This window comes from Arvicanthis niloticus, chromosome 24 (genome assembly GCF_011762505.2).
Source record: "Arvicanthis niloticus isolate mArvNil1 chromosome 24, mArvNil1.pat.X, whole genome shotgun sequence".
Lineage (NCBI taxonomy): Eukaryota > Metazoa > Chordata > Mammalia > Rodentia > Muridae > Arvicanthis > Arvicanthis niloticus.
The window spans coordinates 8,114,167-8,139,172 of record NC_133432.1 but is presented as its reverse complement, the minus strand read 5'-3'; the positions used below and the strand labels follow the sequence as shown (position 1 = coordinate 8,139,172).

Genomic DNA, 25,006 nt, shown 5'->3' with positions numbered 1-25,006 from the left:
GAAACAAGGGGCCGGAGAGGTGGCTCAGCGGTTAAGAGCACCAAGGGGCTCAGTTCCCAGCAGCCACATTGGGAGGCTCTGTACAAACTGCCTGTCAGGACAACTCCAGGACGAGCACACCCTCCCCTGGCCTCTGTGGGCACCTGCATGAATGTGCTGCCCATAAACACACACAAGAACACACAGACACATAAATAAATAAGCGTTGTAAAGAAATATATACAGAAGTGTATTGGAGGTGGAATGTTACAATGTCGGGAGGATGCTTAAAATAATCCAGGGAGGTTTAAGGGGGAGAATGGTTAACTGACCACAGTTTGATTGGTGTGTGTGCGTGTGTGTGCGTGTGTGTGTGTGTGTGTGTGTGTGTGTGTGTGTGTAATGCTTCTAGCCTGTGGTAGTTTAAATATGCTTGTCCCAAGGAGTGGCACTATTTGGAGGCATGCCCTTATTAGAGTAAGTGTGGCCTTGTTGGAGTAGGTGTGTCACTGTGGGCGTGGGCTTTAAGACCCTCATCCTAGCTGCCTGGAAGTCAGTCTTCCATTAGCAGCCTTCAGATGAAGATGTAGAACTCTCAGCTCCTCCTGCACCATGCCTGCCTGGATGCTGCCATGCTCCTGCCTTGATGATAATGGACTGAACCTCTGAACCTGTAAGCCAGCCCCAATTAAATGTTGTCCTTCTAAGAGTTGCCTTGGTCACTGTGTCTGTTCACAGCAGTAAAACCCTAAGATATGGCTTCTTTATTTTATTTTATTTTATTTTATTTTATTTTATTTTATTTTATTTTATTTTTGAGATAGGGAAAGGGCCTCATATCTAGGCTGGTCTCAAACTCACTATATATCCAAGGCAGATCTTATCCTCCTGCCTTCACCTCCCAAATAACAGGATTGCAGGTGTGCCCTGCTAGGTCTCAGGAAGTGCAATGTCTAGACATGGCAATCTTGGCCCAGCTCAAGCTACATAAAAGCCAACATCCCTCAGGAACTTTTGACATGGGTTCCTGTCTGCTAAAAGAAGTCGTTTCTGTTGCCTCTGGGAGAGGGACATTTGGCTCTCTTATCGACATATACTTGTGGCTGCATATCGAAACCTTTGCTGGCTCTGGGCTCCCACAGTCCCTATTCCAAACCCCCACACTACGCCTCGAGCCCTTTCCATTTTCCTCCCTCTTCCTGCACGATGCCAGCCCCAAGCCTGCTCCAGACCCCACCCTCCACTTATAAAGGCAAGGTTTCGGGGCTCTCCCTTCTCTGGAAGATAGCCCTGGCCATGTCCAGTCCACTTCCTTTTCACTCTGCTCCAGACTCTTCCAGATGCCTCTGGCCTCTCTCTCTCTCTCTCTCTCTCTCTCTCTCTCTCTCTCTCTCTGTAAAGACCTTCCTCTCAAGGCATCCCATGGCCGTTTGGTGGTTTCTTTATGGTGCCCTCCTCACATGCAAGCAGCAACACACCTATTTACATGGGCCTGGGGCTGGGATTCAGGGCTTTGCACACTTGGTCAGCACTTCACAGTCACACGTCTTCTCATGTTCTCCTGGGAAATGGAGAGTGGCTATCCCAACTAGCTCGCCATGACAAAGCTGAAAATTCGTGGGTTGCCCATCTTCTTCAAGCTGGACGATTCAAGCTTATTTTTAAAGATTTATTGTATGTATTTTTAGTTTGAGAGTATGGTGTGTGTGTGTGTGTGTGTGTGTGTGTGTGTGTGTGTTGCATTTGAGCACCACAGTGCATGTGTGGAGATCAGAGGACAAATTTTAGGACCTGGTTCTCTCCTTCCACCATGGATTCTGGGGACCAAACTCAGGTGTAGAGCTTGCAAGGGCAGAGCTTTTATACCTGCTGAGCCACCAGACTAACCCATAAGTGTTGCTCTATTTATAACCTACAGACATATTAGTCTCAAAACACATCAGACCTACCAATAGCTACTACCTCTGCAGTTCCCTCCAACCACCAAACTGTGGGTCCTTACTCTCTTCTTTATATTAATGCAAACATGCACACATGCACACACACACACATAGGTGTGCACACACAGGTGTGTGTGCACATGGGTATGCACACACAGGTGAACACACATCTGTGCATGCACACATGGGTATCCACACACATGGGTATGCACACACAGGTGTACACACGCAGGTGTGCACACACAAGTGTGCACACACAGATTTACAGGGAAGTTGCTGGTACTCTTCCCTGGATAATGGCAAAGTAATTTTGAATTCCTATGGAAAATGAATACAGTCGTCACCTCACTGTCAACCACAACTCAGGCGTATTCCCTCAGGGACATCAGTACCAGGTGACCTTCAGGGGCTGTCACTGTAAATTGTCCCCTCTGGTCAAAAGGCCACCATACCAAGGAGACACAGATACTGTGAGTCAGAAGAACTGTGAAGAGGGATCCAAGGGAAAAAAAAAAAAAAGCTGGCCCACCAGACTTGAGGTCCTGGGTTCCCAGGGTCCCACCTCCACAAGAAAAAGAAAGAAAGTAATGCCTGTGTATCTCAGTCAGGGTTTTCCTTTTTGTGATGAAACACACGACCATGAGCAATATGGGAAGAAAGGTTTATTTCACTCACAGTGCAATATAATAAATAGATCATTATCAAAAGCAGTGAGGGCAGGAACCTGGAGGCAGGAGCTGATGCAGAGGCCGTGGAGGGGTGCTGCTTACTGGCTTGCTCTCCAAGGCTTGCTCAGCCTGCTTTCTTACAGAACCCAGGAATGGCTCCACCCACAATGGGCGGGGCCTTTCCCTACCAATCACTAATGAAGAAAACGCTCTACAGCTGGATCTTATGAAGACATTTTCACGGCCGAGATTCCCTTCTTTCAGATGGCTTGTGTCAACTTGACATAACACTAGCCAGCATACCCTGCCTAACTGGTTGGAGGCTGGTGATATGACCAATGGCAAACCACTTTCATAACTTGTGCAAGACTCTGGGTTTAACACTCAACTCTGCAAAATAGCTAAGTACGTGAACACACGCAAACCAACTCACGAGGAGTGTTCAGGACGAAATTCATGCCTGGCATTATAAACCTGGCCAAAGTCCATGGCTGGGGAGGTCACGGGCACTCACCTGGGAGCCTACTACTGTTTTGCTAATGGACTCGGGGTCAAACTGCCTTCTAAATATTTATATTTATATGCATAGTTGGGTGCTGCTCTCAAGCATGGTCAAAGAAGCATCATTTGCAGTGGGCAGTAGTTAATGCATAGGTCACAATGGGTCAAAGTGCTGAGAATAACTGACTTCAGCTCTAAACAAGACAGTTAAGCTCAGCTCTAAACAGGACAGTTAAGCGTGCCCCACCCCCACCCCCCAGACTTGGGGAAGGTTGTGGTAGAGAAGGGAGAAAAAGGGTACGAGGTAGAAGTGGGGGAGAATGTAGAACACAATTTGGGGACATGACATGGCCACTACAGCCATGAGCTCCCAGCAGCTGTGATTACATACAAGAATGCATACAAGATTGGACTGTCCGCTTTGCACTTTGTGTGGGGAGGCTCATGAGGCCACACCCTGCTCTCAGAAGCCAGTGAAAGATAATGGCTGCTGGCTGAGGAGATGGAGTCTTCAGTGGTGTGGTTTTGAGAGAGTGGCCATGCTCCAGTACAGAGCTCCATCCATGCCCGTGTTCATGCAAACAGCCCGAGTGACAGGCAGGGGTCGTTAAAGTCAACAAATAAAACCATGAGAGTGGGAGGTGCTTGGGGGGGGGGATGTTCAGAGGCCAAGGGGCAGGAATAAGAGAGATGCAGGAGTGACCAGAATACGTGTGTGTGTGTGTGTGTGTGTGTGTGTGTGTGTGTGTGTGTGTGTGACAAAGAGAGACAGAAAATGTGTATGTGAGTGTGTGAGAGTGTATGTGTGTATGAATGTGTATGAGTGTGTGTGAGCATGTGTGTGTGTGAAAGTGTGTGTGAAAGTATGTGTGAGTGTATGTGTGAGCATGTGTGTGAGTATGTCAGTGTGTGTATGTGTGGACATGTGTGTGATTGTGAGTGTGAGTGATTGTGTATGAGTGTGTGTGACTGAGTGTGTGTGAGCATGTGAGTGTGTGTGAGTGTATGTGTGAGCATGTGTGTATGTGTGTATGTGAGAGAGTGTGTATGTGTGTGTATGTGTGGACATGTGTGTGTAAATGTATGTGTGATTGTGTGTGAGTATGTGTGTGACTGGGTGTGTGTGAGAATGTGTGTGAGCATGTGTTTGAGTACGTATGTGACTGTGTGGGCATGTGAATATGTGTGTGAGAGTGTGTGTGTGTGAGAGAGAGTGTGTGTGACTTGTGTATGTGTGTGTGAGAGTGTATGTGTGTGTGAAAGAGTGTGTATATGAGTGTGTGGGACTTTGTGTGTGTAAGTGTGAGTGTGTGGGTGTGCACGTGCACATGTGCTATAGAATGCTTGTGGAGGTCAGAGGGCAATTTACAGGACTCATTTATCTCCTCCCACCATGTGGCTCTGGGGCTCACACCTGCTGGCAGGCTTGGCAACAAGCACTGTCACCTGTTGAGCGGTATCAGTGGTCCAATATGAACATTTTGTAACTTGAAGAGCCAATCAGTCCCCTGAAAAAGCTCCAAGGAATGGCACGTAGAGCCACCATCCAGAGCCACCCACCAGGCATAGCTTCCCAAGTGCCTATCAGTCTGATACAGGAAATGAGCCTTGGAGAAGAGGAAAACCAGTTTCCAGTTTTCTTCGAAAAGTATCCCTACCCTGCTAAACGAACAGTATTAATAGACATGTTGTTCACAACAACCATAAAAAGAAATTAAAGAGAGGCTCTTGGTTGATCAGTAGATACATCAATTGGATCTGTGAATGCAGTGGAATATTACTCAGCCATAAAAATGAGGTATTGCTATATGCTATAGAGCAGATGGCCTTTGGGGACATTGGGGACATTGGGCTATGTTGGAACAATTTTTGTGCATTGTGGAAAGGTTGTCTTTGTATTATTCAAATGTTGACGTACTAAACTGGCACAGAGTGGATTACAGGCCTTGGTCTTGGTATTTTTATTGCCTGAATATTTTGTAAACATTCTTCTCCATCACCTTCTGATTGGTTTAATAAAGAACTGACAGCCTATACCAGATGGGAGAGGAAAAGCAGAACTTCCAGGCAGAGATAGGAACTCTGAGAGAAAAATCAGGCATGGGTGATTTGCCAGGCAGGAAGAAGTCGGATGTACTGGGACATAGTGAGGGGTAACAGGCCATGTGGCAAATGTGGACTAGTATAGACAGGGTTAATTAAGTTAAGGCTTGAACTATAACAAGGACCTCTGTGTCCTTACTGGGAGCTGGCAGGTCAAGATAGTCAGACCATAGTACTGAATGAAGAAAAGCACATAAGAGAGGCCACACTCTGTATGATTTCATGGATGTAAAATACCCAGAGCTGGCAAAAAATGGTGACAGGAAACAGACGGACAGATGTCAAGGTGTGATCAAGGTAATGGGGGCTGACTTGTCTGTCAAGTGTGAGGCATCTGTGTGAATAATGGTTACAAGACATTCAACACACACGGGAAGCCCTCCACCGTTCCCTTCAGAGTGGTTATGATGCTGAACCCATGTGACACAATCCCTGGGTTTAACCCCAGCAGATGCCTGCAATCCTAGCACCCAGGAGTTGGAGCCAGGAAGATCAGAAGTTTTGTGTCACCCTTGGCCACATAGATTTAGGGGTAGCCTGGGCTACGTGAGAACTTGTCTCAAAAAGGGGAGAGTGAGAGAGTTCATTGGATAAAGAGGCACTGCCTCCAAGCCTGACTGAGTTCCATCCTGGGACCTACAGGGTAGGAGAAAACTGGCTCCCACAAGTTGACCTCTGACCTCTACATACACAGTCCCCCCCCCCCATACCACACACAGAATAAATAAATAAGCAAATAAATAGGGGGGGGGAAACTTCAAAAAAAGTGAAACTCAGGAAGATATAACCATTGTGAATGTAAACACTTAAGACAGCCCAAAATCCATAAAAACAGGGGCCTGGAAAAGACACACAAAATGCAGAGGGCGTCAAGTACAACCGGACAAGATGTCAGCAACAGAGAGCAAATGTGAACAATCCCATCAAGGCGAGGGACCCAGCTCACCCTGACAGAACACTGCACACATCTACAACAATGTGCATGCTCACTCCGAGTGCACACAGGCACGCTCACCAAGACATAACACATCCAGAGTAGTGAACCTTAGATACCTGAGAACGAAAACCGTAATAACCGTGACAAAACTAAACTAGAAAACAACAGGAAAAAGCTAACAGGCATCCTAAACACTAGGAATTCAGCCACATGTGTATAAAGATTGTATGCAACAGGGCAAGGCTTGGTGGTGCATGTCTTTAATCCCAGCACTTGGGAGGCAGAGGCAAGAGAAACCACTCTGATCTACATAGTGAGCTGCAGGACAGCCAGGCCTATGTAGAGAGACCCTATCTCAAAAACAAGTAAGTTATTAACTTTGTTAAAGCAGAAAAATATGTATCCAAGAAGAAGCCTTAAACCACCAGATCAGAAAATGTTATAAACTAAAGAGTAGTTAAAGAGTAGTTAAAATGTAGGACATTAAAAAAAAGAGGGAGCCGTAGGTGATGTTGTCCCTGGAGAGAATTTTATAAAAGAAAGAAATCAAAATGAACATGTCTCAAGTAAACATAAGCACTCACCTCAAGAATATAAAAAGAGCAACGGTAACCCAGAGAAAAGAGGGGAAGCACACCTTGAACAAGTTTTTGTTTGGGGGGAGGGGGTTGGTTTGGGGGATTTTGTTTTTTAAGAAATTGGAAGGAAAAAAGTGAGAATAAATGAAACCAAAACATAGTTTTTTGAAAAAAAAAAAATTACAAACAGACTGACAAAATCAAGCACAAAAGAGGAGACATCACTACAGATCCTATGGTCACCGAAGGGACAATGAATCAGAGCACGGGGACTCAACAGATGCAAACTGAACCATTTAAATAAAACCTGTCAACTCTCTGAAACCCACATTAATTCAAGAATAAATACTTTACATAATCTTACCACTGTTCAAGAAATTTAATTTGGGGGGCCGGAGAGATAGCTGAACAGTTAGGAACACTTGCTGCTCTTCCCGAGGACCCAAGCTGGGTTCCTGACACCCACATGATGGTTCACAACTGCCAGTAACTCCAGCTCCCAGGGATCCAACAGCATCTTCTAGCCCATGGTCACACAAACACAAGTGATATACGTTCATGCAGATAACATTCACATAAATGGGATGATAAAAATAAATACTTAAAAAGAAATTTAATTGATTAAAACCCTTACATGAATACTTTAAAATAAAAGCATTTTACAGTTCTCCGCTCACCCAATTGAGCTACTGAAGGAGCAAAATAAAAGCATTTTAAAGGACAGGAACTGTAGGAAATGATAAAGAAAATAAACTATATGACCATACTAATTGACCTAGGAAAAGCACTTGACCAAATGTAAACTCAGAGCGAACCAAGAATAGAAAGGAATGTCTTCATCTTTTGAAGGAAAGGCTCATATACCAAAACAATGTATTTTAAATGCCCAAAGCAATATCATTATCATGGAAAAACTGAGTGTTTGCCCCCAAAAGACCAGGAGCAAGACAAGGATGTCCATTCCCACGGCTCCCGTTAAACATCACAGTAAAAGTCTCATCCAGTAAAATTAGAACTTTAAAGATACAGCTACCCATATTTACAAATGACACAATTATCTACTTAAAAAGTTCCCACCGCAACTATTTTTCTAAAAAAAAAAAAAAAAAAATGCTAGTATGTTTATTAATACTGCAAAATGCAATGTCAACAGAAAAAAAAAGTCATTCACATTTGTGGTACTACTAAAAAGAAACAATCACAAACGAAAAATTTGCAAGTCGTGTCATTTATCGAAGATGAAAGAACAAAATGAAACACTTTGTCCAACACATGCAAGATCTACACACTGAAAACCCTTCGCCAACACTGCACCCTCATGGTTGTAGTAGCATTAGACTAGCTCTTAAAATCGAATAGTTTCACGTCCTCCTAACTCCTCCTCTTCCTCCTCCTCTTCCTCCTCCCCTTCTTCCTCTTCCTCCTCCTTCACTTCTTCCTCCTTTCCCCTCCTTCCCCTCCTCCCCTTCCTCCTCCTTTAGCTCTTCCTCCTCCCCTTCCTCCTCCTTTAGCTCTTCCTCCTCCTCTTCCTCCTCCTTCTCCCCTTCTTCCTCCTCCTTCACTTCTTCCTCCTTTCCCCTCCTTCCCCTCCTCCCCCTCCTCCTCCTCTCCCTCTTCCTCCCCTTCCTCCTCCTTTAGCTCTTCCTCCTCCTCTTCCTCCTCCTTCTCCCCTTCTTCCTCCTCCTTCACTTCTTCCTCCTTTCCCCTCCTCCCCCTCCTTCTCTTCTTCCTCCTCCTCCCCTTCCTCCTCCTTTAGCTCTTCCTCCTCCTCTTCCTCCTCCTCCCCTTCTTCCTCTTCCTCCTCCTCCCCGTCCTCCTCCTCTCTTCTCTTTTCCCTCTCCTCCCCTCCTGCTTCTTCTTCAACATTGTTCTGGCTACCTAACTCATTGATCTTTTTATCTTTATATCAGCTTGTTTGTCCCTATTTTTAAAAACCCTGCTTGGAGGTGGGAAGATGGTTCGTGCTCCTCCAGGGGTCTTGGATCCGATTCCCAGCACCCATTCGGGGGCTCACAACCATCCACACCTCCAGTTCCAGGAAATCAGATGCCCTCTTCTGATTTCCACGGGCAGCAGGCACACAGGTGGTGCACATACATCCATGTAGGCAAGACACACACTCATACGTAAAATTAAATAAATAAATCTACAAAGAAAAGAAAAAAATATGACATCAAGGGGCTATGGAGCTGTCTCAGTCAGCGAAGTGCTTGCCACACAAGCATGAAGACCTGAGTGTAGACCTCCAGAAATCATATAAAAATCCAGGTACAGCATGACAAAGAGACAGGAGAACCCCTGGGGCTCACGGTCAGTTTAGCCAAATCACCGAGGTGAATGTACTTCAGTGAGGGACCCCACCTCAAAAACTAAGACAGTAAGCACAGGAGAGACAACCTCTGACCTCCACATGTACATACATACATACACACATACACACCTGTGCTCACACACACACAAAAAAAATACAACATACCAGTACGCCATGTCACACCCCATATGTACATATAATTAGGGGTGTCAAAAATTAAATTTTTTCCTAAAATAAAAAGTGGCTACTGAGAGGCACGGGTAATTGAGTCTACAGCCCAGATACAAGAAACAAGTCAGTGGAGAAGAGATCGTCCAAAAGAAGGGGGAGGGGCTACTTACACATCCCTCAGAGACACGCTGTAGATCTAAACACGTGTTATTTGTCTGATCAAAGGCAGGAAGCCCTCCTTTTGGTAAGTCACAGCTCTCAGCCAGAACGCCTAAATCTGTGATTGACCATTTGGGCTCGGTTGGATTTCTGCTCTATCAGAGACACTATTAAAGGGAAAGAAAAAGACAGCAGAGCAGGAGGAGGGATTTGCAACTATGTATCTGAGGAGGGATCTTGTTCAGCATCTATAAAGAACTCTCAAGGAAGCTACCCGAGTGTCCTCAAGTGGGAGGAAAGGCTTGGTTCTACTTTGCTGTCTGATGCTCTGATTAAACTCCTCACCCAAAGCTACTTGAGAAGAAGAGGGTTCATTTGGCTCAAGCTTACAGTCCATCTCTGAGGGAAGCCAAGCCAGGAACAGAAGCAGAGACCACAGAGAAAGCTGCTCGCTGGTTTCCTTTCTGCCTCTGTTCAGTCTGACCACCTACCTACGGATGGTACCACCCACAGGAAATCTGATTCAGTTCCTCAACCGGGATTCTCTCCCCCGAGGTGTGTCAAGTTAACAACCAATATCAGCTATCGCCAACTGGAACCTACATGTTCTCAGAGAGCATGTACGTGTGAGAGATAATCACACAAAAGTCACAGTCAGCCTCGGACATCGGAGGAACACAACTGAAAACAGTGACAAGGGATATTAAGTGACTAAAATTATATTGTGGAGTTTTGAGATGCAAAGGTACTTGTAGCCAAGCCTAATGACCTGAGTTGACCCCAGCACACACAAATAAGGAAATAATAGACCTCTTAAGAGTTCTCTACTGAGCAGTGGTGGCTCATGCCTTTAATCCCAGCACTTGGGAGGCAGAGGCAGGTGGATTTCTGAGTTCGAGGCCAGCCTGGTCTACAGAGTGAGTTCCAGGACAGTCAGGGCTACACAGAGAAACCCTGTCTTGAAAAAAAAAAAAAAAAGAAAGAAAGAAAAGAAAATGAAAGAGTTGTGGGTTGTTCTCTGACCTTCATATGTGTCATGGCATGTCTCCATATGTGCTATGGCGTGTAAACATCCCACCCTGATACAGTGACTTTGGTAGTTTAAATAAGAATAGTCCCCAAAGGTTCATATAATTGAATGCTTGGTCATCAGGAAGTGGCACCACTTGAGAGGGATTAGGGGGTGTGGCCTTGTTGGAGGAGGTGTGGCCTTGTTGGAGGAGGTGTGGCCTTGTTGGGGGAGGTGTGACCTTGTTGGAGGAGGTGTGGCCTTGTTGGAGGAGGTGTGGCCTTGTTGGAGGAGGTGTGGCCTTGTTGGAGGAGGTGTGGCCTTGTTGGAGGAGGTGTGGCCTTGTTGGAAGAAATATTTTGGGCTTCAAAAGCCCAGGCCACCAGGCCCAGTGGCTCTCTCTTTCTGCTGCTGGTAGATCCAGATATACCTACTTCTCCAGCACCACATCTGCCTGCCACCATGCTCCCTGCCATGATGATAATGGACTGGCCCTCTGAAACTGTCAACCTGCTGAAATTCAATGCTCTCTTTTATAAGAGTTGCCTTGGTCATGGTGTCTCTTCACAGCAACTGCACAGTAACGAAGACAGGGACATCCTAGGAGCTGGTGAAGCCGTGGAGGGACATGTCACAGAGGAGTAGGGTTCAGCCATGCTGGAAAGTATTTATCTACCTTACAATCTGGTCGCTCCACAGCTATCTATGTCTCCCAGAGACACTTAAAGTTGGGTTCGCGTGAAGCAATGTCACATGAATGTTGGTAGTAGCTCTGTTTATAATCCCATGAAAAAAGAAAAGAGATTAAAAAACCTTTAGTGTCCTTTAGTGGTTGAGCAGCTAATTGTGCTAGATTACATCCCACAATGACATACAGCTTGGCATTCGACAGGGAGGAAGCGAGTCTGAGCAGATGGCTCAGTAAGTAACAAAACTTGGTCAGCTCTGAGTTTGCATCTCCCCGGCATCCATGTAAAAAGCTGCAGGTGACCCCTGGTGCCGGTAACACCAGAACTACAGGAGCTGAGACAGGACACTCATCTGCATCAGGAAGGTAAGGTAGAGAATGACAGACCAGGATGCCTGACACCATCCTCAGGCCCCAACATGCATGTGAATGGAACACGAGCATGTGTGTGCACACTTCCATGCCATGCGCATACACACATACACACATGTGCATACACACACAAAGGAAGGAAGTACTGTGCAACCATGTGGATACGAATCCCAGAGACATTATGTGAGAGGAAAAAAAAAAGCCAACCTCAGGAGCAGTGGGTCCAGTGATTTCATGCACAGAACATTCTTTAAAAGATGACGGCCAGGGGCCAGGAAGAGACAGGGAGGAAGGGGTGAACTATCAGAAGGAGCACAGGGAGGATTAGTGGTGGGATGACCACTTAGTACTGAGGATGGCAGCTTTTACAGACCTATGAGTTAAAACTCACAGGAACAAACACTCAACCAGATGTGGTGGGTTTTACTTGGAGTCCCAGCTCCTCAGGAGACTAAGACAGGAGGATTCCAGGAGCTCGAGACCAGCCTAGGAAATATAGTGAGGAAAAGAGGGAAAGGAGAAAAGGAGGGGGGGACAGAGAAAAAGAAAATTATAAATACACTAAAAAAATATTAAACACTAATGGTGGCTTTGGGCCTGCTCTGCAGGGTAGAGGATCTGAGTTCAGAATCCTAGAACTTACATAAGACCAGGCAAAGTGGCACACGTCTGTAATCCTGGTGCACCTATGCCAATGTGGAAGGCAGACTCATGAGCAAATAAACACATGTACACCATACCCACACCCACACACACACCCACACACACACACACACACACATACTCACACACACAAAGATTTCTTAAAAGCCAAAAGCATATATATGTATATGATGTATATGTATATGATGTATATGTATATGATGTATATGTATATGATGTATATGTATCCTTGTAAAAGTATATGATGTATCATTTCACTTAACATGCAGCTCCACACTAGGCAAAAGATAACAACCTGTAGAAGAAAAAAACATGTAAGTTTGGTTGATTTAAAGACAGGTCAGAGGTAACTGTGTGGTAAACACTTCACATCTGGATAGACTGAAGTAACATTGGTGATTCTGCTGCACACATCTGGAGAAGCTCAGTAGTGCTCACACAGATCCAGGCTGCCCATAGCAAGTCCTTCCTTCATCAAAAGGAGAAACACTCCTGAGCATCAGCCAATGTCGTGCATGTGGACCTACTTGAAGGGTGCATGTCTGCTCTCAGACGTTGTGGTAGGCTCGTGGGTGGAGCAAAGGACAGACAGGTGGACAGATGTGCCATAAAAGAATACAGGGAAGCGCTCCAGGTCACAGGTGAGTAAGTGCAACTTTGCTGGATGTTTGAAATTTGCCATCGTGAACTTGAGGAGGAAAACAAAATTGATCACCATGTGTTTCTAGTCCCTTGACTTATTAAGTTCTTGGGTGAGTGTCACAGTAACTCGGGGACTGCCTGCCCTGGAGGGCTCTCTTTTGGAGCTGTGGCGAAGAATTCTATTCTCATAACCTGGATGTTATCTGTGTTGCTTTTTCGAATGATCACAAAACACAGATTCTCCAAGTCAGATAAAGATGAAAACACACAACATGATATTGAAACTGATTAAAAACAAAGTCCCTGGGTGCCCCACTTCAGGGACACTTCTGTTCATCTGTTGGCCTCCATACTGAGTGTGGCTGCCAAACCAGCTAGTCACTCACAGATGAACACAGGAAAACCCCACACTTGCTGGGGCTGATGGGATGCCTCAGTGAGTAAAGCCAATTGCCACCAAGCCTGATGTCCTGAGTTCACGTCCCAGGACTCACATCACGATAGAAAGTCAGACAGAACTGACTCCCGCAAGCTGTCCTCTGACACACACACACACATACTCACACACACTCACAAACACACTCACACTGTATTATGTGCAATACATAAATGTAATAAAAGTGTTTAAAGTAACCTTTTTAGTATGGTTTAAAAAAATATGTAATGTTTTACAATGTAATGTTTTTAAGTTCATAGTTCAGTGGCGACCTGGGCTGTTTATTGTACAACTCTCACCATTATCATCCCCAAAAGGAGTTCATCACATCAAACAACCCTGTGGAAGTTACATATTTGTTACATAGTGTCCCTTTCTCACCCAGGGGAAATCCCAGCACCCAAGCAAGGGGAAGGAAGCAGCGGGAAGGGGAAGGGAGGGGAGGGGAGGGGAAGGGGAGGGGAGGGGAGGGGAGGAAAGGGGAGGGGAAAAAAGGGAAGGGAAGTGGAGGCAAAAGGGAGAAAGGGGAAAATAAGGGAGGGGAGGGAAGAAGGAGGGAGAGGGAAGGAAAGGGAGGGGAAAGGGGAGGGAGAGGAAGGAGAAAAAAAGGAGGGGAGGGGAGGGAAGGGAAGGGGACGGGAGGAAAGGAGGGAAGTGGAGGAAGGGGGAAAGAAAGGGAGGAAAGGGGAGATGCCAGTACTGTCCCCATCATTATTCCTCATCCCACTAATGTTTAAAGCTTTCTAGTCTCCTTGGCGAGAGAAGGCATCAAGCTACACATGAATTCACTTTGAAATAGCTAAGCCGGTATATCTAAAATATTGTCATTTCCATGTGCCCAGTATAAAAACCTAAGTGAACTGCTTTTCGGTCTTCGTTTGCAGTGTTCTAAGAGATTAGAAATCTGAGCGCTGTGAGCACCACCCACAGCGCAGTGTGATCTCAGGCAGGAGCCCACCACACCAGTGAGCTGGGTCTCATCCTCGCCCATCTCTGTGGACATCTTAGGCTGTTTCCATCGATCTACACTTCAATTCGAGAACTGTCACCCCGAGACACTGTAGTCAAACAATATGCCATCGCTATGGTCATTATTAATCTATTTCTGTTGCCTCCAACCATGACAGAAACGCCCCTTGCCCTGCATCTGCATGGGCCTCACTCCTTTCCCCTCCAGGTCATGCCACCATCGAAGATGCCAGAATACAGGCCTTCTACCTGTACTTTATCTGTGCCTGCCTTGCCATGAGACAGCTTGGGTCAAATAGATTACTTTAGCGCTCTACAAACTGGCTTGTAAAGCTGTATCGACCACTGTTATGGTCATGACCCACTGGAGAGGCGTTCCAACCTAGAGGAAACCTGCAGGAGACAATCGCTCCTGGCTTTCATTTGGTTCTCCTTCTCCTATGTGGCACGCTGGCCTAGACCAAAACCAACTATTAAAAAAAATAATCAAACAAAATATGCACTCATGCTGAGGATATGGGAAACAAGCCTTTCTCACACTGTTCATGGAAAGCAAATTGATAAAACTCATTAAAGGTCCAGAAACATTTGACCTAGCCGTACAAGGTCTAGGAGCTGGAGGCAAGCCCCAGCCGTAAGGACGTCTGCCACAGGCTCCTTTATAATGGGAAGTCACAATGCAAGCACCTAACTGCAGAACTTCAGTCAGGATTTATGGAACGGCCCTGGAATAATATGCAGCCATTGAAAGTAACTCTTAAGAGTTTGTTGCCGGGCAGTGGTGGCGCACGCCTTTAATCCCAGCACTTGGGAGGCAGAGGCAGGCGGATTTCTGAGTTCGAGGCCAGCCTGGTCTACAGAGTGAGTTCCAGGACAGCCAAGGCTATACAGAGGAACCCTGTCTCGAAAAAAAAAAAAAAAAAAAAGTTTGTAAGATGGTTCAGTGGGTTAGAGGGTTTGTCACCAAGCCGAGGGACCTGAGTTCAATCCCTGGAACCCACATAGAGATGGTAAAGAAAATCCAAATCTACAAAGTTGTCTTCTGACTTCTCTATACCTGCACTGTAGCGCACACACCTACTCATAGATCACACACACTCACACACTCATGCACACATGCACACACACACACTCACTCACACACACACACATAATAAAAACCAATACATATTTTTAAATTATATTTCTGACCTGTGGAGATGGCCCAGTCAATACAGTGCTTGCTCTGCTATTATAAGGATCAGAGTTTGGATCCCCACCATTAACACACAAAAACCAACTGGCCCACTATGGCTCCAGGTCTTGGAGGTCAGAGACAGTGAGAATGCTGGCACTTACAGACCAGCCAACCTAAATCTGTTTGGTCCAGGTCCAAAGACTCTATCTCAAAAAATAATAATAATAATAATAATAAGGTAGGGGGTGACTGAGAAAGACACCTGATGTCACTGAGGAAGACACCTGATGTCAACCTCTGGCCTCCATGTATACACATATATGCACATACACTCACACACATACTTGCACATAAACTTATGCACACATGAGACAAGTCTTGCTGTGTAGGACAGGCCGGCCACAAATCACAGAGATCTGTCATCTCTGCCTCCCCACTTCTGGGATTAGAGGCATGCATTATGGCCCCTGGTATAAAATCCTCAATTCTTGGCAGTCTCCATATCCTGTTTCTCGGAACCTCTCATTCTCACCTGCCCTACCTTGACTCCACTCCCCCAGCATCGTGCCTAGCTCATCCCACTCTGGAAGTTTGTTCATGTTGTTCCCTCAGCCTGGGGACACTCTTCCCCAGGGGAGGCTCTATGGTCAGCTCACATTCATTGCCCTGTTCTGTGCGCTTCTGTTTTGTTTCAGCATCAAGATGAATATTCAAATTATATTAAAATATTCAAATGCTTCCCAATGCTTCCCAGATCCTGGGATAGCAGCCATGTTGACTCTGGCTTGTCCATGCCTCCATGGCTAGCCAATGGGTCATTTGTCACGTTTGCAAACAGAGGTTAAAGATGACAGGCGCTGGGAACTGTCCTCTTACAACAGTGCCTCTACCTCAGTAGGAGAAAACCAGGTTATCCCTCTGGAGAGGTAATGTGGGTGGACACCGAGGCAGCCAGCCAGGTGAGGAAGCATAGCCTGAATCCTCAAGACTTAATGGAGCCATCAGATGAACACAAGCTCATTAGGACCCAGGATAGCCACTAATCTTAAGGTGGCTTTTTCTGTAGCCACCTTATGCACACACTTATGCAAAAACGTGTGTGTGTGTGTGTGTGTGTGTGTGTGTGTGTGTGTGTGTGTGTGTGTGTGTGTGTGTGTTTGACCTCAGGTGTTGTTCCTCAGTCTCTTTATTAGCCTGGAGGTCACTGAGTAGATTACGCTGCCCACTGCCCAGAGAGCCCTGGGTATCTTCCTGTCTCATGACTTACTGAGCCAGAGATCCCTTCCTTCCTGGATATAAACAGTGGCATCATAAGATGGGAGGTTGATGCCTGAGGAAGCACAGGTCAATCATCCCACCTAAAACTGATTCCTGAGTGGGGCGCTCACTCCACCCGGTCTAATTATCATAGCCCATCCCACTTAATAACTTTGTAGCAAGTCCAACCCACCCAACACAAAGGAGGCAACACTGTTCCACTCTGCAGCCTCGGATTCCTTGCAAATTCTGTCTTTGCTCTCTTGGGACATTAACACCATAAAAATCACCCAAACCATTGCCCTGGGAGGCTCCACATCCTGTCCCCAACCCTCCTCGTCACCTGCATATGAATGAAGTCAGACAAGACTAGTGATGGAGTCGCCAACTAAGCACAGCCCACAGACTCAGAGGAATCTGTGACATGCCATCTTAAGCACAGACTTTCCCAAGTGGAATTAAGTCTAGGGAGGGGCTCTTTAGAAAGAAATCAAGAACTGAGGTGGACATATAAAAAAGCAGAGTTGCTAAGTGTGGCCATGATGCCTGTGCCACGTGAGGAGATGCCATGGCATCTGCCCTTAGCCCCCAAACCCATCACATCCCTCTCCTTGCAATCTGATCACACCAGAGTTGGCTCAGAGCCATCCCCCTGTGCACCGTCAGAGTCTTCCAGCCCCGTGTCACTTGATCGACTTCTAGATGACCTCTGTGCAATCCCATTCATCTTCCAGACCAGGGATGAGCCACATCTCATCCACCACAAATACTTGTGAGGCCTCCAAACTAAGAATAGTGTGTGTGTGTGTGTGTGTGTGTGTGTGTGTGTGATATATCGCACACTTATTTATATTTATATATAATATATGTACATAATATATTATATTAATATATAACATATATAATAAAACAACTATCGTAAACATATCATAAAACAAATTAAAAGGAAAAAAATACATCATAGTATGTATGTCAAAAATAACATCAAACTCAACATTCAAGGACCACAAAGTCTTATTGAGAAACCTCCCAATGTGCCCACACCTCATGTATGGTCTATGGCTACTACAGGCTACTACAACACAGTAGGGTGTCTGAAACTTGGGGAATACAAAGCCTATTTGCCATTCAGCTCTGAACAGAAGAGAAGTCTGGCTAGCCTCTGCTACAGACTGTCACCAGCCCTGGCTAGCCCCTACTACAGATAGTCACCAGACCTGGCTAGCCCCTGCTACAGACTATCACCAGACCTGCTGTTAACCATCCTTTTGCCCTTTGGCTGTATTCACTCCAAAACCTCTGAAGACATCTGTCCCTTCCCACAAAGAAATGCAAGTGGTCAGTGTGACACCCCATGCTACGTAAGACCCCAGGAATCAGAGACTTAAACTCACTCCCGTGATGCTCCACCAGGTGCGCTCCATTCTGAGCCAGTCCCTAAGCAACCCTGTGAAATCTAGAGAGCCACAGGGTCCCCTTCGCTACAGTCTCCACCCCTCTCCTCTTTCTTTCCAAACCCCTGCCTCCCCAGCCAAGCAGGCCTCTCTAACTGCCTGGCCAAGTTTCCCCCCCCCCGCCCCCCGTGGATTGTATGGAACTGAACGATACCCCTCCAGGGTAATCCTTGAGAAAGGAAAACACACCAGGCTCCATGTGCACAGATGGTTAGGGAAAGGCTCCTGTACTGTTTCCCAAACCCCTTCATCTCAGAATTTATTTTACCCACAGAATACTTGTTGAACATGAGTTTCCAGGACAGGGCTAACAGCCCACACAACCGTTCTACCTGACATACTCAGAAATATTACCCAAACTCCTCTGCTCCCAGGTGTCCCCATGTCATATAACCCACACCACCCTTGGCTAACCACCATCACTGTTAGGCTTTGAAAGTGATTGGTCCCCAATGGGTGGTACTGTTTGAGAAGGTTGGGGAAACTTTAAAGCACCTTCGTAATTCTGTGACCCTTTAATACAGTTCTTCCTGCTGTGGTGACCCACCCCACCCCACCCCCGCAACCATGAAATTATTTCATTGCTACTTTATGACTGTACCTTTGCTACTGTTATGAATAGTAATGTAAATATCTGACCCGCAGAATATCTGATAGATGGCCCTTGAAGGGGTTGCGACCTACAGGTTGAGAACGGCTGCTTTAAAAGATAGCGATTTGCTGACAGAAGCAAGTCACTGAGGGTTAAGTCTTGAGGTTTGATGTCTGCTCTCTGCTTCCTGACTAAGGACTGGCCCTGAACAGCTGCCTTATGTTTCTGTCACCATGCTTTCTCATCCTGATGGGTTATGGCTCTTGTGTTTGTGTTTGTGTTGAGACAGGGCCTCATGACCCAACTCTGGCTATCACAGAACTTAGCAGAGATCCGCCTGCCTCTGCCTCCTCAGTGCTAGAATTAAAGACACATGTTACCATGCCTGACTTGGGTCCCTTTTGAAATCACAAGCCCAAATAAATCTTTGCATCTAGGGAGGGCAGCTGTGAGTGGCTGGAGGAGGGAAGGGGGAAGGGAGAGAGTGGTGGGATTGTATTTGTTTGTTTTTTAAGTGGAAAAAATACAAATCAAATAAATAAGAGCAAAACAGCAACGACCCTTTCCTTTTTTAAAAGTAGTTTCTATCAGTAATTAGTCTCAGCAAAGGGAAGTAATATAATCTGCTGGAGACTATAGTCTGCTCAGTATCCGGGGATACTTTTCTCCTGTGATCCTTACAACCACCCACTGAGGCAGAAATTATCTTACAATTGTCAGCTTGGGTTAAAATGGTTACATTTGTATCCAAGATAAAGTAGAACATCTAGGAAGCAAACCTGCCTCAAACTGGAAAACATGTTGACTTTCTTCTTCATCAAAATATCTACCAAAAAAACTATGGGGCTGGTGTTACTAGTGGCCCACCCAATATCCATTGGTACCTTCTCCCATGAAGGCAGAACCTTGACTTTATATGATTCGGCACAAGACCCGTCGAAGGCAAGGCCAATGATGGTTTTCCTGCTTCTCTCTGTCCAGCCTCCCTTGCAGCTAGAACATTTGACTCCACTGTGGCCAAAAACCATAGTTGAACATTGCTGGTGGAAAGGAGGGTTACCATGGGAAAGCATTTGTTTCCTAAAGCCAAAAATATGAACCACCATCTCTCCACACTCAAGGCATCCTCCTCTGCCTTTTCTTCAATGCAGATGTGACAGCTGGAGCTATGAAAGCCATCTTGTAACCACTGCAGAAAAGCCATCAGAACTTCCTTTACCAGGCTGGAGAGATGGCTCAGTGGTTAAGAGCACCGGCTGCTCTTCCAGAGGTCCTGAGTTCAATTCCCAGCAACCACAAAGTAATGGGATCTGATGCCCTCTTCTGGTGTGTCCAAAGACATGTACAGTGTACTCAAATAAAATAAATAAATCTTTTAAATTAAATTTAAAAAAAAAGAACTTCCTTTGCCATCTCCCAAAGGATTGAATGTTTGGCCTTCACTGTCACTTGGCTGTGACATCAGCCTTTCCTCCCTACCCAAGAAGCATGCTTTGTGAAGACCGAGATCACACTAAATATTTCTGATTCTGCAGGAGTACACACATGTTATCATCAATGACTTCAGGATGGTCTAGTCAATCTCTTAGCAACTATGGTGTTTGTGAGCAGGGAGTCATCACCGTTAAATAGCAGAAACAACAGGGGACTTGTCTCTCAGCACGTGATGCCTTGAACCACCTTGGGATTCTGCTGGAAAGATAGCGGTCATCTGATGTAGCCCGTCGACCTGGGACCAGAGCCACAAGTCAAATAAACCACTTAAATATACATATTGGCTAGCAAGACAAGTCAGTGGGTAAAAACTCTTTGTCTTGAAAACCTAGTGACCTGGGTTCAATTCCTGGACACAAAGGAGAGTATGAACTTGTATCCACATACATAATAATAAAAATCAAGATTAAGTTTAAAACATAAAGAGCTGGAGCACAGCATTTATATCCTAATGGATTTAGGGTTCTGCTGTTGATGTTTTATTTTTGTTGTTGCTGCTGGTAGGTTTTATTTTTTATCTTTTTTCAGAGTTGGGGGTTAAACATGTTATGAAAGGCAAGATCTCCACCACTGAGCCACAATCCAGCCCTCTTTTCCTTCTTAATTTGAAGCACAGTGTCCCACGCTGGCCTTGGATGCTCCCTCCTCCCCTTCCCAGCATCCCAAGTGCTAAGATTACAGGTGTATACCACTACCCCCAGCTTCGATCAGTCATTCATAAAGTGTCCATAATCAGAAACACATGGCTTGGGGCTTGAGGATAGAGTCAGCAGTCGAACCCTCACCTAGCATTCACAAGGTCCTGGGTTCAATTCCCAGCACCACCAAAGAAAAATTATGCACAGAAGCACACCTTGTGCACACTAAATGCAGAATCCTGGACCCTCTCTGCAATTTCAGCTGAATTAAAACGTGGCCATCAGACGCTGGGAACGCACATTTTGGCCAATACCACCATGAGGCTTCAGGCTTATCAGACTTGTTAGCTGTTAGGGTTGAAAACGTGGTGACTGCAAACATGAAATCTGGCCGGACCATACCTTCCAGGGCTCCTCTCCTACACCCTGGTCCTAGGGAACTAGGCAGTTGTGAAACTGGCATGATTACTCCAGAAGAGTCACTGGGCACTGTGGATCAACTGGTTGGTATGTCCTGTGGTACCCTCAGACTATGAGGTCTGGAAAAAGATGTGCTTCCTGTTGTGCTGGCTAGTCACGTCAACTTGACATAACTTGAGTTATCTGAAAGGAAGGAACCTCAACTGAGCAAATGCCTCCACGAGATCCCGCTATGAGGCATTGTCTTAATTAGTGATCAATGGGGGCGGGGGAGGCTCAGCCCATTGTGGGTGCTGACATCCCTGGGCTAGCCATCCTGGGTTCTATAAGAAAGCAGACTGAGGGGCTGGAGAGATGGCTCCGTGGTTAAGAGTACTGACTGCTCTTCCAGAGGTCCTCAGTTCAATTCCCAGCAACTACACGGTGGCTCACAACTATCTGTCATGGGATCTGATGCCCTCGTCTAGTGTGTCTGAAGACAACAGTAGTCATACACATAAAAATAAATAAAGAATTCTTTTAAGCCGGGCGGTGGTGACGCACGCCTTTAATCCCAGCACTTGGGAGGCAGAGGCAGGTGGATCTCTGAGTTCAAGGCCAGCCTGGTCTACAGAGTGAGTTCCAGGATAGCCAGGACTACACAGAGAAACCCTGTCTCAAAAAAAAAAAAAAAAAACAAAAACAAAAAACAAAAAAAAAAAAAAAAAAATCTTTAAAAAAAAAAAAAAAAAAGAAAGAAAGAAAGCAGGCTGAGCAAGCCACGGGGAGCAAGCCAGTAAGCAGCACCCTTCCATGGCCTCTGCATCAGCTCCTGCCTAAGGTTCCTGCCCTGTGTGAGTTCCTGTCCTTAATTCTATGATGAACAGTGATATGGAAGTATAAGTCAAATAGACCCTTTCCTTCCCAACTTGCCTTGGTCGTGGTGTCTCAATTGCAGCAATAGTAACCCTAACTAAGATAGCTATGATTCCAACTTCCTGACCAGCACATCAGCACTTTGTCCCCTAATTTCAAATATAAGGCACCTTGCAGAGATAAAAACAGAACCAGGTGCCCATTGTTTGTGGGTTTGTACAGTGCTGGGGCTTGAACCCAGGTCCTTGTGCACACCTACAAAAGTAAAGCATGCTACCACTGTGTTCCATCCCTAGCCATGGAGTGCCCGGCTCTGTCAATCACTGCTCTCTAGGGAGTCAGTGAACAGAGGATGGAACACCATAGAAAGAAACAGAAGGAAACTCTGAGCAACTCAGGCTGTCATAGCCTAGCATGGGATTGTCTGGTGACAGAGGGTAGAAGAGACAGGGTGGAGGTGGTGGCCCTCAGGGGTTATCTGTGTAAGTTTTCCCATGTATAGTTCGGAACCAAATCCGCTCTGGGCCCTGTATAGAGATAGGAGCTGGGCTAACAACAGCCCACACCTTTTCTTCAAGCAGCAAACGTTAGTCAATCTCTCTCTCTCTCTCTCTCTCTCTCTCTCTCTCTCTCTCTCTCTCTCCCCTCCCCCTGAGAAAGGCAATGCCTGGGCCTCTCAACTCATTTCCCACATTGACATTTATCTTATTTCATCCCTGGGATCATGTTCCCCCTTGACAGGTGACTATAGATACGTACCCAAGGGCAGCAAGCACCCTTTAAATATACACACACAAACTCTTCTTTCTAAACCATAGTCTCCTGCATACAGACATCAAGCCAAACTTAAAACCATGGAGGAGAAACAAGAGGCCTGACAAATCCGAGAGGTGCATTCATGCAGATGACCCCCCCACCCCCACCCTCCCGCCGTCAGCCAAGACTGAAGAAAGACCTCAGGCTTCAGGAAAACTCACAAGCCAAGCCAGAGGCCAGCGGAACCACCCAGCTCCACCATACACGGCCATGCCAATGGGAACCCTCCTTTGCTCTGAGCTCCACGGCCACCACTCTCTGGCAGATGCCAGCTAGTGGGAATTCCCAAATTAAATCAAGCAATGTGGACAGCTGGGCCTTCGAGGGAAGGAAGGTGAAGGGGCTGCTGAATCCATCTGACATTTTGAGCAAGGTAGCTACATGCTGGAGGATTTCAGTACACCGGGCCTTTCACAAAACCCTGAAGAACATCCTCTGGAGGGGAAAATGGCCTTTGAAGGAGAAAGAGTTCCTTCCATTTCTTTGTAGAAACTTTGTAGCCATCTCTATCACAGTCTCTCAGAGAACTGCTCCCAACTCCCCTCAAGTTCTGTCGGAGAGACGATGCTACAATGAGCCAAACGTAACTCTTTCTCCTGGACCCCTATCCAAGTCTCACCAAGGCAGCCCAAGAGCATTTTCCCCAGGCCACCTAAAGCAAGAACCACTCCAGACAATCGCAACATTGTCTCTCTCTCTCTCTCTCTCTCTCTCTTTTTTTTTTTTTTTTACACATTTTTGGGCCTGCAAAGAATCTCCCCCCCCCCAACCTTTACATCAAACGATTGTTTTAGAAATGGGTACTTCTCTGGGGATTGGTTTTTTTTTTTTTTTTTTCTCTCATGCATCTAATTTTCTAAGGCATAGATTGGGGGAGGTGAGGGATGAGACCCAGAGCAAAAGGTTGGATCCATTCAGGCAGCCCCATCTAACCAGGCAAAACCACCTTTGACCACCTGCAGAACGCACAAGGTCACGTGGGTTCCCTGCAGCTCCTTAACATAGCACCCAGCACTCAAGCCCCCAGGCATATAAACAAATTCCAGAGAGAGAGACAGACAGAGAGAGAGAGAGAGAGAGAGAGAGAGAGAGAGAGAGAGAGAGAGAGAGAGAGAGGAAGAAGGAGGAAGAAGAAGAAGAAGAAGAAGAAGAAGAAGAAGAAGAAGAAGAAGAAGAAGAAGAAGAAGAAGAAGAAGAAGAAAATAATAATGATGATGATAATTCCCTCCTCCTACAGGAAAAGAATAATCATGGCAACAGCTACAACCCGTAATAATAAATACGGAGCACCACTTATTACTGCTACCACCACCACCCGGCCGAGCACAGACAACAGCCGCACTGGGAAGGGAAGGGACATCCGCGCTGGCTTTGCCAGGTGATAAATCATAGCGCATCATTCGTGCCCACCTGCTTTACCCTCTCCCCTCCCCAGGCCCTCCCTCAACACACAGAACCCCAAAGGGAAGGGGGACAGACTGGAGAAGGGGAAGGGATGGAAGGATTGCCCCCCCAACCCCCACCCCAGGCAACACCTACCTCCAGGGTCCTGATCTCCTTCTGCGTGAGGTCGTTGGAAGCTGCACACTTCGTCCTAAGCCCTTCCAGATTGGAGATACTCAGGTCGATCATGTTCTGAACCAGCTCGCACTGCTGCAAGGCTTTTTGCAAACTCAGAGGTTGCTGCTCTTCGCTTTTCGTCATGTTTTCCTCATCCATCGCTTGCTCCGCAACCCCCCTTCCCCTCCTCCTCCTCCACCTCCTCCCAGAAAGAAAAAAAGGGGGAGGGAAGGAGTGGAGGTAGAGGGAGTCCACCCCCCCTACGCCTCCCCAACCTCTGCGACTTCTCAGCAGTGTCTCCTGAAGAAACCCAACATCTCACACAAGCTTGAGGGGGTGGGGGTTTGGAGGAGGGGACAAGAGCCAAAATTTATTATTATTTGGGGCGGGGGAGAGTATCAAGCAGTCTGCATTAGAATGTCCCTTGTCTCTCTCCTCTCTTTCTCTGTGTCTCTGGTCCCTAAAAAGGGAGAGATGCCCGTCTGTCAGAAGCCAACCAGGTGGTAGGGTGCAGTCTGTACACTTAGAGAGGAGGAGGAGAAAGAGGAGGAGGGTAAGGAGGAGGAGGAAGGGGAGGAGGCGAAGTGGAAGGAGGAGGCAGAGGGATATAGAGCTCA

The 25,006-nt window shown here is 46.3% G+C and overlaps 1 protein-coding gene and 1 long non-coding RNA gene across 5 annotated transcripts in view; one reads left to right on the top strand and one right to left on the bottom strand.

Annotated features, from left to right (window-relative positions):
• Ksr2 (kinase suppressor of ras 2) overlaps positions 1–25,006 on the bottom strand; it is a 367,151-nt gene that overhangs the window by 341,974 nt on the left and 171 nt on the right. For both annotated transcript variants that reach the window (XM_076922578.1, XM_076922577.1), the window contains exon 1: positions 24,369–25,006. This exon is cut by the window's right edge and continues 171 nt beyond it. In XM_076922578.1, coding sequence (XP_076778693.1) covers positions 24,369–24,548 — 180 coding nt within the window. In that variant the 5' untranslated portion in view covers positions 24,549–25,006. The remainder of the gene's footprint in view (positions 1–24,368) is intronic.
• Positions 22,665–25,006, top strand: part of LOC143437660 (uncharacterized) — a 15,645-nt gene continuing 13,303 nt past the window's right edge. For 2 of the 3 annotated variants that reach the window (XR_013107010.1, XR_013107006.1), the window contains exon 1: positions 23,211–24,207. This is a non-coding gene — a long non-coding RNA (uncharacterized LOC143437660). The other variant, XR_013107007.1, reaches the window with a different exon arrangement.